The 16,134-nt window shown below is 48.0% G+C and overlaps 1 protein-coding gene across 1 annotated transcript; it reads left to right on the forward strand.

Annotated features, from left to right (window-relative positions):
• Nucleotides 1-11,307: 11,307 nt before the first annotated feature.
• PIRT (phosphoinositide interacting regulator of transient receptor potential channels) lies at nt 11,308-15,923 on the forward strand. The gene is made up of 2 exons (XM_012453083.2): nt 11,308-11,330; nt 13,557-15,923. The coding sequence occupies exon 2, from the start codon at nt 13,695-13,697 to the stop codon at nt 14,106-14,108; it is 414 nt and encodes a 137-aa protein (XP_012308506.1). The 5' UTR covers nt 11,308-11,330; nt 13,557-13,694; the 3' UTR covers nt 14,109-15,923.
• The last annotated feature ends 211 nt before the right edge of the window (nt 15,924-16,134 follow it).

A 16,134-nucleotide genomic window follows, 5' to 3' on the forward strand; every position in this document is an offset into this window, starting at 1 on the left:
ATCTCTAGGCGTGAATCACACAGCAACCTCTGCAGAGCCTTCCAGGCTTGGAATCTCCTGCTCATTGCCCAGGTGAGGAGCTCAAGATGCCAAATATGGAGAGCCTCATACCTGCCTTGACATCAGCTTCCCCGAATGGCTCCTCGGAAAGCCCTCCCTGCGGACCCAAGAGGAAGCCCCCCAGTGTATTGCTCCCAGTAGCAAGGATGCCCACCCACCGTTATCCCAACGAGCAGCAGCTGCACACATTCTCAGGTTGGTGTGAACAAGGGCAGGAGTCAGTGTGCCTTCCAGAATCATAGGCAAGTTTGCTGACCTCAGTGTATCCCTCAGCCTCTTGAGAACTGGCCACTCAATAGCTCACACCCGCTTCCCCAAGCACAGTCTGGTAAAGGTTTATAGAGGTGAAAACCTTTTCACCCTCCTTGCTCTGATTTTCATCATTCTCTTGTCACCATGGCAGCCTGCATCCCATGAAAAGCAACAGGGCATCCTCAGGAATGATTGGAGGAGCGAGGGGGAACAGACTCTTTTGCCTCAGTTTGAGACATCGGGCCTGGAATGGGGGTAAGTCCTGTTGTGGGCTCCTGGCATGTTGTAACATAGGGTGCCCACCCATAGGCATTGGAAAGTTCCAAGCAGTGTCCCTGCCATCTTGCAACCAAGGATGTTTTCTAAGTCTGCATGTCCCCCCTCCAACATCCAGAACAAAGAGAGTTCCCAGATCAAATTATTAAGGCTTGCACTGAACAGAGCCAGAGTACCCTGAGTCAGCCAGAGGGTATGACCCACTCTTTGGCAACCCATCCCTACCACCATGGCCACCACACACCTTCACCAACCCAGAAATTCCAGGTCTTCTGATTTCTGAGCCTAGGTCAGGAGAAGCTGCCCTGCCTAGGTACCAACAGGACACATGCCTCCATGAAACCTGAAGACAGACTGCAGAGAAGCATCATGAATTTTTCACAAGATTCATCTCATCCTGGCTGAGCAGAGCTGAGAAAGCTACATTCCGAGGACCTGTGCCAGCAGCTCGCAAAGAGTTAACCCATTAGGCCATCGCCTGGTGAGCTCATCCCTGCTGGAGCCTGCTCAGTTGCTGGGATTCACAGCACGACTTCTGGATGTGGTCAGGGTGGCTTTCTCTGGCTGGCATGGACTTGAGCAGAAACTCATTGCTGACTTCCTCCTCGCACGAGCACCGAGTGATTCGCAGGTCCCCCATCCTCCCCTGGGACATCGAGGACAGTAAGTAAGGAGGAAACGTTTCCCTCTGCCCTTCCTTCCATCTCCCTGGAGGAAGAAACTGCTTTTAACTTTGTTTTAGAGTGTGTTGTCTTTGAACTAGAGTTGGAAGGTAAGCAGGAACAACAGGCAAAGAGGGGGCTGTGCCCTGGGAGGGGGTGAAGCCAGCCTGGAGGCACTGCCTACTGAGGGTCTTGGCAGACAGTGGTGGCCAGAGGAAGGGGGCCGCCCCTTGCTGTGTACCAGAAAGAAGGGAATTTGTGGGCAGAGGGCTGCTTCAGACCTGCCTGTATAGCATCCAGCCTTTAACCTTGGCAGCCATTGTGGGAGGGGCTGGGCAGGGACTATCCTCCCAAACCTAGGTGGAAAAAGGAGCAAAAAAAAGCTAGACAGTAAAGTACAAGGCCACCCCAGACCCCAGAGTACATGGCTGCAATCTTGGACCCAGGCCATCCTTCCAGGCGCCCCACATCAGACCTCAGCGGCTGCCAGTATCTTCCTCCTGAGGCTGTGGCAGGTGCACGGGGCAGGTGCCAGAAAAACAAGGTGGAGTGCGCTGGCTGGCTCGGGAGTTTTCTCTCAGAAAAGGGGAAGAAGGCAGGCATATGAAAACATGGACAAAGACGTGGCTCAGTCAGGCAACTGTGTGCCTTAGGGACCCTGCATCCGGGTAAAGCCAGACGTGATCACACACATTATCACCGGAGCTATTTTTCTTCCCTGTCACTGGCCAGGGTCTGGGCACCAGCTGGGTGTCCTGATGAGGGAGGTGAGTGGCACCCTCCAGGTTTGACTGCTTTCCTAGAAGCGCTGTGAGCAGGTGACAGATGGATGGCCAAGGCCATGGTGACAGCAGCAGCTTACTCAGAAACTCTCTAGCTTCTACCTTATCAGCCTAGGCACTTGGCCCCCACTCACCTTATCAGAGGGGTGCATAGTTACCAACTGAATGTCCTGGTGAGGGGAAGACTGCGCCACCAGAGAAGATAAGGGACCCTGGGGACAACCCAAGCTGGAGCTGGGTAGGGCGTTAGTGGGGACTCCGTGAGGGAAAGAGGACGACCCTCCCCACTTCTCACCACACCGGGTCTTCCACAGGAACAATACGTGGTGTTATTCCCCCCACTTCCATCCCGCTGTCCCTGCTTCTCCTCCAGACTCCCCTCGTTGGGCCCAGCCTCCCAGCAGCGAGGTAACGTGTGCCTCTCTCCTCTGCTTTATGCTCTTGCAACTCCCAGAATCGCCCAGCTGCTGTCTGAGCTCTCTAGATGGAGGGGCCTGGCAGGGGAGAAGCTCAAGAAGGGCCAGATAACTCCAGGCCCAAGCACGGCAGCACAGCAGGGCCTCTTACAATACTAGGGTTGCCAGATGTCCAATTCAATTTGAGTTTATAACAAACAACGAATACTGTTTTTGTACGCATAGGTCCCATGTAATATCGGAACATTCTTAGATAAAGAAAGTATCCATTATTGATCTGAGACTGAAATGTAACCAAACACCTTGTAGTTTTATTCTCTAACTCTGGCAGCCCTATTAATACCAACCATATTTCAGCACGTTCAAAGGAGGACAGCGCCGGGGAAAGGCTGGGGAGTGAGTTCAGGGGTGGAGATGTACAGGTACCTGGTGGTGGAATGTAAGGAAGGAAGGCGGAGAAGAAAACAAGAAGGGAAAAAAGGCAGGGTCCTCTCCTCGATAAAGCATAAATAAAAGAGCAGGAATGGCCAGGCGCCGTAGCCCATGCCTGTAATCCTAGCGCTTTGAGAGGCTGAGGCAGGTGGATCAACCGAGGTCAGGAGTTCGAGACCAGCCTGGCCAACATGGCAAAACCCCATCTCTACTAAACATACAAAAATTAGGCAGGCATAGTGGCATGTGCCTGTAATCCCAGCTACTCAGGAGGCTGAGGCAGGAGAATTGCTTGAACCTGGGAGATGGAGGTTGTGGTAAGCCGAGATCACACCACTTCACTCCGGCCTGGGCGAAAGAGCCAAACACTGTCTCAAAAAAAAAAAAAAAAAAAAAAAGCAGGATTTGGAGGCCCACAGCTCTGAGCTTCAGTGTTCCTAGCTGCAAAATGGGAATAAAATGGGAATGATAAGAGTATCACCCTCATAGAGCTGAGGATTAAAAGAGGCTCCCCAGGTGAAGAAAGTGGCACGTGCCAGGCATCTTATGCTGAATTTGTGGCATGGTGACGATGGTGACATTGAGGCCACTGTGCCACAGGTCTCTTGCTGCTTGCTGGCCCGAGCTCAGGGACTCCGGCATCCTTGGCAGCTCCACCCAACAGGCCTAAGCCTATCTCCTCAGCCAAGGCTGCCACCGCTGCAGTTCTGTTCACTGACTATGCCCCACCTTGGGTGTCCTCCCCACTTGCTCTTCCCATAATTTGAAAAGAAATGTTAAAACCACCCCAAAGAGGAGCAGGATAGACTTGAACAGAGTCTGGAGCTAGGCAGGCTGCAAGACTCACATTCCAATCCAGATGCTCTCCTCACCTGTGAGTAATCTTGGGCAAGTCACTTACACCTCTCTGATCGTCAGTTTCCTCACCTGCAAAGTGGGATAAGAATATACCTTCCCCAAAGGACTGACCTCGTGGGGCGATGAAGTGATGAAATGAGGCAATGCAGACAAAGCGATCTGCGTGTTTCCCACCACACGCTAAGCAATCGATAAATGGTAGTTATGATTATTGTCTAAAAAGCACCTGCTCTCCCCTGCTGCCGCACGGCTTCTTTGGCCTTGGAGAAGCAGCTGAGGTACATTAGAGATTTTTGCAGAGGGAAGCCTGTCTTGGCAAGGTGAGCCATCGCTTACAGGCCAAAGAAGGGAAGCAGGGAGGAGTTGGTCAGTGTGTCCTGGCTTTGCACCTTCACAGCTGTCTCCCTCCCCGCTTGTGAGCTGTTCCCATCCTAACACTTGGCTGTAAGATCAAAGAGAGTTGTTTACAACCACCAGGTGGGAAGGAACAGGACCAGGGACTTGGTAAGGCGGTGCTAGCCACTTCTAACCTTCTGTAGCTCAAAAGAAAAAAAATTAATTGCAGGGTAATTGCAGCTCTGCAAACAACCCACAAAGCCCTCTCCTTCCTCTCTTACCATAAATCCCCCATTTATTTAGCCATGTAACAAATGTTTACTGAGTCCTCAGCTTCTGCCAGGGGGCCAAGGAAGTCATAGGTCTCAGGGTGCAGGAAGGTAGGAGCCCCCAGCCCCAGCCCCTCAAAGAGTATGGGAGTGAAGAAAGAGCTTCCGGCCCTGTAAGTACAGACACATATCTGGTCATCTGCAGGGAAATCATTCACTTATTTCACTGACATCTGCCATTCTGTTAAGCTGTACCTTCCAGATGCTCAGGAATCTACTCCTGATCTGGCCTTGCTTGCCTCAGGACTCTCATTGTTCACCAGCACCCATATTCTCCTCACCAAACCACATCTTGGGGGAATGAATATAGCGTGTGTGAGAAAAAGCCAAGAATTTTCCAGCCAGTTCTCTCCCCTCTTATTTGAGACATCTCGTTACTGCATTTGTCCGAGACGCCGTGGTCCAAGCGCATGTGCACACCGCAAGCTCCTCTTGGGAGAAGGGGCATTGTCTTACTCATGTTTGTAACTCCGTCTGGCAAAGGATGTGCTGCAATGTTGGTGAGCACTGTTCACTGTTCAACGGCCTGGGGAATATAAAATCAACAGCCAGACGCTGACAAGATAAGTGTACACCAGGTCTCCAAAGACAGGGATAATTCCAAACACAAAAGGCAGATGCACAGACAAGTTGTAACAAGATTAAGAGACAGCCCTATTGGTACCTCCCTTCTGGGTATGTTTGTTCAGCCAACCAAACCCAGTCTTTGTTCAGTTCAGGGACCCCTGGCTCCTGAAAGTCTGAGTTTTTCTTTTTATTCTTTTTTTTTTTTTTTTTTTGAGACGAAGTCTTGCTCTTGTTGCCCAGGCCGCAGTGCAGTGGAACGATCTTGGCTCACTGTAACCTCTGCCTCTCTAGTAGATCAAGTGATTCTGCTGCCTCAGCCTCCCGAGTAGCTGGGATTATAGGCGCTCACCACCAGGCCCAGCTAATTTTTGTATTTTTAGTAGACATGGGGTTTCACCATGTTGGCCAGGCTGGTCTCGAACTTCTGACCTCAGGTGATCCATCTGCCTCAGCCTCCCAAAGTGCTGGGATTACAAGCATGAGCCACCGCACCTGGCCAAGTCTGTGTTTTTCTTCAAGGGATGATATCTTTCCAGAGACAAGGTGAAATTCTTGTTCTCATTCCCTCTCTCCTTCTCTCCCCACAACCTCTTCCCAATTCCAGATGTTTCCCAGAAGCACTTTCCCTTCCTCTCAGGATCTCCTACAGTCAGTTCCTGTAGAGCCAGGTACCTCTCAGCTTGCAGAGTTCCCTTTAGTGTCTCTGCCCTATTCTGGGATCACGCCTCCATGCCTGCATCTCTACTTTCCTTCACCGTGTCGCCTGTCTACGCCCTGCTCTGGGTCTCCAGGTTCCATCATAGGGCATCAGCCATGGTCAACATTCCTCCATTCCTGGTCAAGCTACTTCTATGTGTGCCCCTCCTCACCCTACTGGATTATTATTATTAAGGCTTTCACAGCTCTTTGGTGTGCAGTGTAATTTACACAATTGAAAAGCACAGATCGAAGTGCACCATATTGGCAAATGGATCCCTCATGCAGCCCCCACCAATATCACCACATTGAACATGTCCATCCACCCTGGGAAATTCCCTCGTGTATCTTCCAGTTGGTTCCTCCTCAAGCCCCACAACCATAGTTCTGAGCTTTGCCACCTTAATTAGTTCTTAGCTGGCTTCAGAATGCCACGTAGATGGAAACATACAATATAGGTCCTCTTTTATATTCGATCTCTTTGACCCAGCACGTCTGTGTGGCTCATCCATGCTGTAGCAGCTTCGGAAGTTAGCTCCTTTCTACTGCTTAGTAGTATTCTGTTGTGTGATTATACAACTACTTATGCTTTCTTCTGTTGAGGGACGTTTGGATTGTTTTCTTTTTATTTATTCTTTGCTATTATGAATAAAGCTTTTATGACTATTCTTAAATAAGTCTTTTTGCAGACATGCATTTTCATTTCTCTGGGACAAATAAATATTTGAAAGTGGAACTGCTGGGTCAAAAGGTAGATGTATATTTAACTTCATAAGAAACAACCAATTTTCCATTCCCACCGGCTCGGGTTGTTCCATGTTCACACCAACCTACAGTATTGTGAGATTTTCACATTTTATCCATTGTAGTGAATGTTGGTGATGTCTCGTTGTGGCTTTAATCTGTGTTTTCCTGTTAAACATCAATCTCAAGCACTTTTTCATTGGTTCCTTGTTCACTTGTTATCTTGTAATGAGTCTATTTAAACAGTTGGCCCATTTCAACTGAGCTCTTTGTCTTTTTATTAATCATATGTAGCCTTGACAGATACTTTTTTTTTTTTTTTTGAGACAGAGTCTTGCCCAGTTGCCCAGGCTGGAGTGCAGTGTGTGCAATCTCGGCTCACTGCAACTTCCACCTGCTGGCTTCAAGTAATTCTCCTGCCTCAGCCTCCCAAGTAGCTGGGACTACAGGTATGTGCCACCACTCCTGGCTAATTTTTTGTCTTTTTAGTAGAGACAGAGTTTCACCATATTGGTCAGGCTGGTCTCGAACTCCTGACCTCAACTGATCTGCTGCCTCAGCCTTTCAAAGTGCTGGGATCAGATTACAGGTATGAACCACCATGCTAAGCCCAGATACGTATTTTATAAATATTTTCTCACAGTCCAGAGTTTCCCTATTCATTTCCTTCATGGTGTCATCTAATTAGCAGGCATTTTAAATTTGGATGATATCTATTTTATTGATTGTTTTTTTCTGTCTCTGTCTTGTCTACCAAATCTTTGCCTATCCCCAGGTCACAAGGATTTTCTCCTTTGGTTTCCCCAAAATCTTTAGTTTTACCTTTTACATTTAGGTTAGATTCATGATCCAGCTCTAGTTTTTGTTGATGGCACGAAATGGGGTCAGGTTTCATTCTTTTTCCATGTGAATATCCAGTTGTTCCAGCACCATTTGTTGAAATGACTTTCCTTTCCCTGTTGAATTGCTTTGATGCATTTGTTGAAAATCAATTGTCCTCTGTGTTTTTTCCACCCTCTTCCCTTCCCTTTTCTTGTCTGGCATCTCTGTCCCTGCCATGTGTCCATGTACGACACGAATATGCAATTCCTTCAAACCAGGAAATGGGGCCTGAGTTATACGGCCAGGGATTATCACTATGGAGGTTTCTGGTCATGTCAGGTGGATCCCCAGGCCCCCTCTAATCCTCTTAGCACTAGGGGTCTATGCAGTTGATTTGACCTTAAAGGTCAGCAACTACCTAGGGAAAGCCATGCTGATTGGGGGTTGGAAGACCACAGAGCTTAGGGATAAATCTGCTTGTGGAAAAGGGAAAGGAACCATGGTTCACACTGAAGCTGAGACTTATCCAAGTCCATAGTCAAACTTCCCTAACTATCCCCAATGCCTTTGTGCAACTGGCTCATTATAATCATAATCCAAAGGAAGGAACACATTACATTGAGTTATACCTTTTAATTCTCTTCGTTTAAGTGTTTTATTGGCATAGATTGTACACACACAGAAAAGTCACACCACAAGTGTACTGCAGCACTAGTCCCCTCCCTTGTAGACAGCTGCCAGGCCAAGAATCAGAACATTCCCGACACCTTAGAAGTCCCCATTGGGCTCCCTTCCAGTCACTACTCCCACCAAAGGTAGCCACTACCCTAGCCTCTCATAGCATAGACTGTTTTACATATTTTTGAATCTTATGGAAATAAGATCATGTCATGTGCATTCCTTTTCTGTCTGGCTTCTCATTGCTGTATAGTTCCAGACCAGCACTGTTTTTGGTGCCAGCCTGCAGCCTGCTTAGCCTGGTTGTGCACTGTAATTAAGTCCCCACCCACTAACTCAGCCTTCTGAAGCTCCAAATGGGTCTCTAGGGGAGAAGGACCCATCTGCCCTTCTCTAGTTGCTGCTCTGAAGGCGAACTGATATTCAAATCTGAGGTGGTTCAGGAGGTCCTGAAACTCCAGCCTTTCTCGGCTCCTCCACAGGCCCAGCCTCTCTGGGGCCTCAGTCCTTGTCCAGTCTGGGGCTTCAGCACCTTCAAGGAAACTGAGTATACAGATTTTTTAGGGTTGTCATGATAAATTGCCACATTCTTGGTGACTTGAAACAACAGAAATTGAATGGCTCACATTTCTAGAGGCCGGAAGTCTAAAATTAAGGTGTTAGTGGGGTTGGGTCTTTCCGGAGGCTAGAGGGAGAATCCACTCCATGCCTGTTTCTCAGCCTCCAACAGCCCTTGGCGTGTCTTGGCTTGTAGAAGCATTCCTTCCATCTCTCTTCTGCACATAGTCTTCCCCTCTGTGTGTCAAATTCCCCTCTCCCTCCTTTCATAAGGAGGACACCAATCATTGCATTTAGAACTCACTCTAACTCAGGATGTTCTCAAGATCCTTATCTGAATTGTATTTGCAATGACACTTTTTCCAAATAAGGTCACATTCTGAGGTTCTGGGTAGACGCATCTTTTGGGGGCCACAATTCAACTCCCTACAGTGAGTGAAAGATCTCCTGAATCACACAAACCCAACTACCAGTAACTTAATTGAAGTGTAAAAGGGTGGTTCTTCTGACTGGACCAGCCCCCTAAGTGTTACCTTGTCCCCAGCAGAGCTGCAGCATCTGAGCCAAATCTTGAATTCTGAGAACTGAGGTTTTCAGCAAATCACCAATTCATGGGCTGTATGAGTTTTATAACATTTTATTAAAGACCTAGTAAGATTCTATTTTTTTTTTTTCTATACCAAGGCTTTTCAATAGTGGCACTGTTGGCATTAGGGATTGGAAAATTGATTGCTGTAGCAGACCATGCAATTGTGTACTGTAATTAAGTCCCCACCCACTAACTCAGCCTTCTGAAGATCCAAATTGGCCTCTAGGGGAGAAGGTCCCATCCCTATCCTTCTCCAGTTGCTTCCCTGCAGGCCAGCCGACATTCAAATCTGAGGTGATTCAGGAGGTCCTGCAACTCCAGCCTTTCCCAGCTCCTCCACAGGCCCAGCCTCTCTGGGGCCTCAGTCCTTGTCCAGTCTGGGGCGCCAGGACTTTGGCACGCTTTGGCTTGTAGAAGCATTCCTTCCATCTCTTCTCTGCACATAGCCTTCCCCTCTGTGTGTCAAATTTCCCTCTCCCTTCTCTGAGCATCTGCCAAGTGCCAGGCTGTGAGCCAGGTGCTATGGAGTGGAAGACGAGGAAGCCCAGCCTCTGTCCTGAGGCAGTTTTCAAGCTATGCAAGAGGAAAGGCTGGCCAGAGCAGTGTCTCTCCACCATGTTGATCTTCCCCACCCCAGCAGACATTTGCAAGGTCTGGAGATATAGTTTATTGTCATTATGGGGCAGGGAGGAAGAGGTACTACTGGCATCTAGTGGGTAGAGTCCAGGGATGTTGCTAAACACCCTACAATACAAACATCCTACAATTCTATAATCTGCCACAGCAATCAATTGTCCAATCCAAAACGCCAACCGTGCCATTGTTAAAAAGCCCTGGTACCTCACTGAAATGCAGATCATTTTCTCCCTCTCCAGACATCATATTGCTGTGTGGGAGCATCTGTACTTTAACAAGCTTCATCAAGTGATTCTTACATACAGAAACTGCAGACCTTCTGAATGAAGATTAGACCCTAAAGATCCACTTCTGGCTAAGACGGAATAACGAAGACTGGATTTATGCTTCTGCCTGAAATAACAAAAAAACCAAATTAACAAACAAGATGTATAAAATGATAGTTGACAAGAGTGTGGACATCAGGCAATGAAATACAGTGATAAATGAAAGATGGGGAAAAAAGTGAGATTAGCCCAACCATTGCCCCAGGTTGCTGCATTAAGAGAGTTTCCAGACCACAGTACAAGGAAGTGGAACATAAATGGAGGCTGGAAGATTCCCCCAAGTTAAGAAGGAAGTGAGAGGCAGGGTACAGTGGCTCACGCCTGTAATCCCAGCACTTTGGGAGGCCAAGGCGGTCGGATAACATGAGGTCGAGAGTTAGGGACCAGTCTGACCAACATGGAGAAACCCCATCTTTAAAAATACAAAATTAGTCAGGCATGCTGGAGTATGCCTGTAATCCCAGCTACTTGGGAGGCTGAGGCAGGAGAATCGCTTAACCCGAAGGCGGAGGTTGCGGTGAGCTGAGATCGTGCCATAGCACTCCAGCCTGGGCAACAAGAGCAAAACTCCGTCTCAAAAAAAGAGAAAAAAGCCCTGGTATAGAAAAAAAAAAATAGAATCTTACTGGGACTTTAATAAAATGTTATAAAACTCCTACAGCCCATGAATTGGTGATTTTCTGAAAACCTCAATTCTCAGAATTCAAGCTGATTCATTACCTATAGGCAACTGAAATAGCTTTAGGAGTCACCTAACCAGGATGGGTGCGGTGGCTCACGCCTGTAATCCCAGCACTCTAGGAGGCCAAGGCGGGTGGATCACGAGGTCAGGAGTTCGAGACCAGCCTGGCCAATATGATGAAACCTCATCTCTACTAAAAATTCAAAAATTAGCTGGGCATGGTGGCAGGTGCCTGTAATCCCAACTACTTGGGAGGCTGAGGCAGGAGAATCGCTTGAACCTGGGAGGTGGAGGTTGCAGAAAAAAAAAAAAAAGGAAGTCACCTAACCAACTCCTTTATTTTATAAATGGAAAAATAGAGACCCAGAAAGAAAATAATTGCAATGACAACCAAGGCCATTTCCTGAACACGTAGAATATGTCAGACAATATAGCAGTATTTTTTGAAATTTGACTATCACAGCAACCCTACGAGATAGACACTCCATTACCCCTGTTTTATATGGGGCTAGCAAGGTTCAGGGGCTGAAGTCACCTGACCCACAGCACATAACTGGCAAACTGCATTCAAATCGTGGTTACTCTGATGCCGAAGACCTGGATCTTTCCATCACATGCAGCTTCTGCAAGTAGGTTCAGTGACTTGCTGGAACTGTGAATAACTAGGCTTCATTCTTCCCAGTACAAAGCTCCACCCACAGCCCTGCCCTGACTGCCTGCTTCTGTTTATAGTTGCTCCTTGTCTCTTGCCTGGTCACAGTTACAGAGAGATGGGTGGGAGGGAAGGGAGAGTAGACATTCCCTCTGCTCAGGGGAAGAGAACTGCTTCTCTTTCTGTCGTTGCTTAGAAATGCATCCCTCCCTGCCCATTCACTCTCCCAAGGATACATCCTCCCTTCCAATAAATTAATGGTTACTGTACTTTGGGATTTCATGGACCATTGCAGAAAGATAGATAGATAGATAGAAAGGCAGGTAGGTAGGTAGGTAGGTAGAGAGAGAGAGAGAGAGAGAGAGAGATAGGTGACAGATGGACACTATATAGTGGCCAATTTTTTTTCTGGGCAGATACTAACAAAACCAATGATCCTCTTCCATCATAATCATTTCCTAAAATGAAGAATATTCCAACACCAAGGAAGGACTCCACTCCATTACATTCCGATCTCAGAATAAAAGATACTCCTTCAATCTGAATAAATGTCACATTATGAAAAACATACAACAGGATTCTTCTTTCTCACATTGTGCAATGGATCAACGTTAGGGGATTATACTGTATTGATTGAGAGACTGTTTTACTACAGGATGAAGTCCCAAAGTGTAAATCTCAGGATTCTTGTAGTTGAGGAAACTTCAGGACCCATTCAGACCAGCTGCGGTGCAGCACAAGGAGCTTTGAGGCCAAAGACTTTGGCCCGATGGGGAAGGGTGTAGTTCGCCAAGCTCCTAAACCCCACTGGGTCTCAGTCTCTGTCCCTAGATAATGAGACTAAGCTAGCGACCGCATTGCAGAGCCAAAAAGAAGATGTTAGTTAATTCCAGCAAGGCCCATTTTCCTCTCTCCGAATCAGGAGTCAAATGTCCCTGCAGTGGTCCCAGCCTCCAGTTGAACACTCCCTGTTCCTGAGCCCCCTCACTCCCAGATGGCAGCTCCTAGGAACAAGCCCTTTCCTGCCCAGCTACCTTCTCTGGCACCACTGAGAATCACTGAATTTTAATGCCTTCATCACAACCTTTCCAACTTCTGGAAACAGCAATCACATCGTCCCCTGTCCTCACTGAAAGGGGCTAGAAATGACTACCGAGAAAAAGAATTCTGGTGAAGGTGATCAGACATCCTCATATGAGATCAGATCGCAAAAACCAGCACAAGATTTCCTAACAGTTTTATGATCCCATCCCTACCCCCAAGCCCACAGGGAAAACAAAAATCACTTTTTAAATGACTACTTCACTTATGTAAATATACCACAGGCTCCAAAGGGAAGCACACACTGGGTCCCTATGGTTACAAAAGCACCTTGTAATATTTTCAGAGTCTTAAGAAGCAGAGATCTGAACTTTAATATTACCAAGGCCAAATAGCTGGCTGGACACAGTGGCTCACTCCTGTAATCTCAGCACTTTGGGAGGCCGAGGTGGATCACTTAGGTCAAGAGTTTGTGACCAGCCTGGCTAACATGGTGAAAACCCATCTCTACTGAAAATACAAAAATTAGCCAGGTGTAGTGGTGCATGCCTGTAATCCCAGCTACTCCGGAGGTTGAGGCACAAAAGTCAGAGTCTTTCTATATTGCCCAGGCTGGAGTGCATTGGTGCAATCTCGGCTCACTGCAACCTCCACCCCCTGGGTTCAAGCGATTATCCTGCCTCAGTCTCCCAAGTAGCTGGGATTACAGGAACTCACCACCACGCCCAGCTAATTTTTTTGTATTTTTAGTAGAGACGGGGTTTCACCATGTTGGCCAGGCTGGTCTCAAACTCCTGACCTCAAATGATTTGACTGCCTCAGCCTCCCAAAGTGCTGAGATTACAGGCGTGAGCCACGGCGCTCAGCCGGCATGAGAGTTTCTTGAACCCAGGAAGTGGAGGTTGCAGTGAGCCGATATTGTGCCACTGCACTCCAGCCTGGGTGACAGAGGGAGACTCCATCTAAAAAACAAAACTAATATATATATAGTTTTTGTTTTTTTCTAAAATGGCATAACTGTTCCCTGTTTTAAATATTAAAAGTGATTGAATAAAATGTTATAATATTTATCTCTCACAAGAGAAAAAAATTCATACCACCTTGGGTGGTTTCTTATTTACATGGATTTCATTTCATTTTCTTTTTTCTTTTTTGGTTTCAGCACAAAGACCTTGTTCACACTCCACTGAGAGTGGGGCTAGAGATGGATGCTGAGTACAGGAAGGCTGTGTGAGGATTCCTTTGGCTCCACTCTTGTTTCCAACTATTGCCAGTCCTAGGCTCCCAGTCCTGAGCAGCCATGACGATGGAGACGCTCCCCAAGGCCCTGGAGGTAGATGAGAAGTCTCCAGAAGCCAAGGACCTGCTGCCCAGCCAGACTGCCAGCTCCCTGTGCATCAGCTCCAGGAGTGAGTCTGTCTGGACCACCACCCCCAGGAGTAACTGGGAAATCTACCGCAAACCCATCGTCATCATGTCCGTGGGTGGCGCCATCTTGCTTTTTGGCGTGGTCATCACCTGCTTGGCCTATACCTTGAATCTGGGTGAGAAGAGCGTCTCCATCCTCAAAATGGTAGGGCCTGCCTTTCTGTCCCTAGGACTCATGATGCTGGTGTGTGGGCTGGTGTGGGTGCCCATCATCAAAAAGAAACAGAAGCAGAGACAGAAGTCGAATTTCTTACGCAGCCTCAAGTCCTTTTTCCTGACTCGCTGATGGTGGTTTCTGCATCTCCCGGCCACCTTGACTGGGAGAAGGAGGTCTGATGACCAACATCCGACATCCCCATCTCCTCTGTGGGGTGCCATAAAACTGATTCAGGAAAATGCTCTTCCTGACCCGGTGGGGAAGATAGAGCTCGGGACTCCACCCTCCATGCAGCCGGGAATGTTGCTGGATGTATCCACTTGATCCCTATTCTGACTGATGCTTCCCTGGATCCTGGCTGTGGCCCTCCTTTTGGTCACTCTCATCCCCTGCCCCCACATCTAGGCATCATTCATCCAATGCGCTCTACCAAGTGCAATGCATGCTGGGAAATTCTTCGGGGGTGGGCTATGCCCCAGGGAGAACCTCATGTTTACATATCTCAGTGTCAGAACTGGGTTCTTCATTTGCATCCTTCTGGAACCAAAACTGACCCACGGAGGTCCTTTACAGAGGAGGAAGGGATGGCTGAGTTCTAATCCATTGGGTTTGAGAGCCCCAGCTCCCTTAGCAGGCGAGACACTGACTTTAATTTCAAGATCCCAGACAGATCACAAGTATCAAACATTCCAAAGACTGAACAATGAAGGGAGGCCTGGGAAAAACATTCTCCAAGATGGCACATGCCTCTGGACGTGACTCTCGGAGTTAGCTGGCTGAAGGGAAGTTTAGTTCCTAATTCTATTATATTTACATCAGAGGCAGTGGAGTAGGCTAGGGGATGTCACAGTTTCTGCTTGACCTTCTAATGCCTTCTCATTGACCACTTTCTCCTCTGAACTTGGTCATTAGCCAAGGACAAATGCATGTTGCACTAATTTCTTCTTTCTTCCTACCCCTGCCTCTAACTCTACATCTAGAACAGCAAAATGGAAAGATACAGAGGGATCCTGCAAGATGGTTTTCCCCTTCACTTCCATCAAGATCAAAATTGAGAGGATCAAGTTCCATATCCAAATGATCTGTAGGTTTCTAGAGATGGTATTCACTTTAGAAAATTCAAATTTCCATTATCCCTGCCCCTGCTCACCAAAAAAGCAAATATTTATTAAGTGCCCCACTCTGGGATCAGCCCCGGCTGGAAGCAAGACGCCATCCTTGCTGTCTTCTTGCTTCCCAAAGTGACAGATACCGACAAGCCAACTGGCGAAATGTGGGTGGTTGTGGAAACACAGGAGGTGTCTACCCCAGACTTGAGAGAGGACGGAGAAATTCCCAGAGGCCATGTCCTCCAACCCAAAAACAAAAGAAAAGATAAGAGTTAGCAAAGAGGGGAAAGAAAGGCATTGGAAACAGCAGGAGCTGCCATGTATGTGCAGAAGCAGCTTGGGTAAGGAGAACATCGTGGAATTAGAAAGCTGCACAGCCACTTGTCTGACCTTCCCAATGTTGTTTCATACCTCTCTTGCCCAGCTTCCCACCTCTTCCCCGAGTGCCTAGTGCAGCTTCTCCTGGCGGCACATTGATGGCCTCCTGGGGCCTATGGTAGAGATGAGAAATGGGTTTCCAGAGGACCCAGCAAACAGAGAGCCCCTGAGAGGTAAGTGCTTCTGTCACTCCCTGTGGCAACCAAGAGGCCCATGGGTGAAAGATCAGAAACCATACCTGTGAGGGAGCCAGCCATGCCACCTTAGGCCAAGCCAAAGACCCCTGGAGAGCATTTGGTAACAAGGTGTGAGAGGAGAGCATCCTGCACCAGAATCACCCTTGGCTTGAGCTACTTCTCTTCACTCCTCAGCCTTGTGGCCTCCCCAGTCACCATGGCCACCTCTCTCTCCTGCAGGCCTCCAGATAACCTCACCCTCCGTGGCAGTTGCATATGCAGAGCCGGAATCCATCCTTGTTCCCTCTGCATTGTGGGAAAATCCATGGAGGCAAGCATTTGTGTCATGGGGACCACCCCTTACCTGACACACCTATGGAGTCAAGAGTTTGGGGAGCTCATTGCTGTTGAGGCTCAGCCAGGATGGCGATGGCCTTCGTCCAGATCCATGCCAGTGTGGCCAGGTCTCTAGCTCACATCGAGCCCTGCACA

This window comes from Aotus nancymaae, unplaced genomic scaffold, assembly GCF_030222135.1.
Source record: "Aotus nancymaae isolate 86718 unplaced genomic scaffold, 86718_ANA_hifiasm-v0.15.2.pri h1tg000018l, whole genome shotgun sequence".
Taxonomy (NCBI): domain Eukaryota; kingdom Metazoa; phylum Chordata; class Mammalia; order Primates; family Aotidae; genus Aotus; species Aotus nancymaae.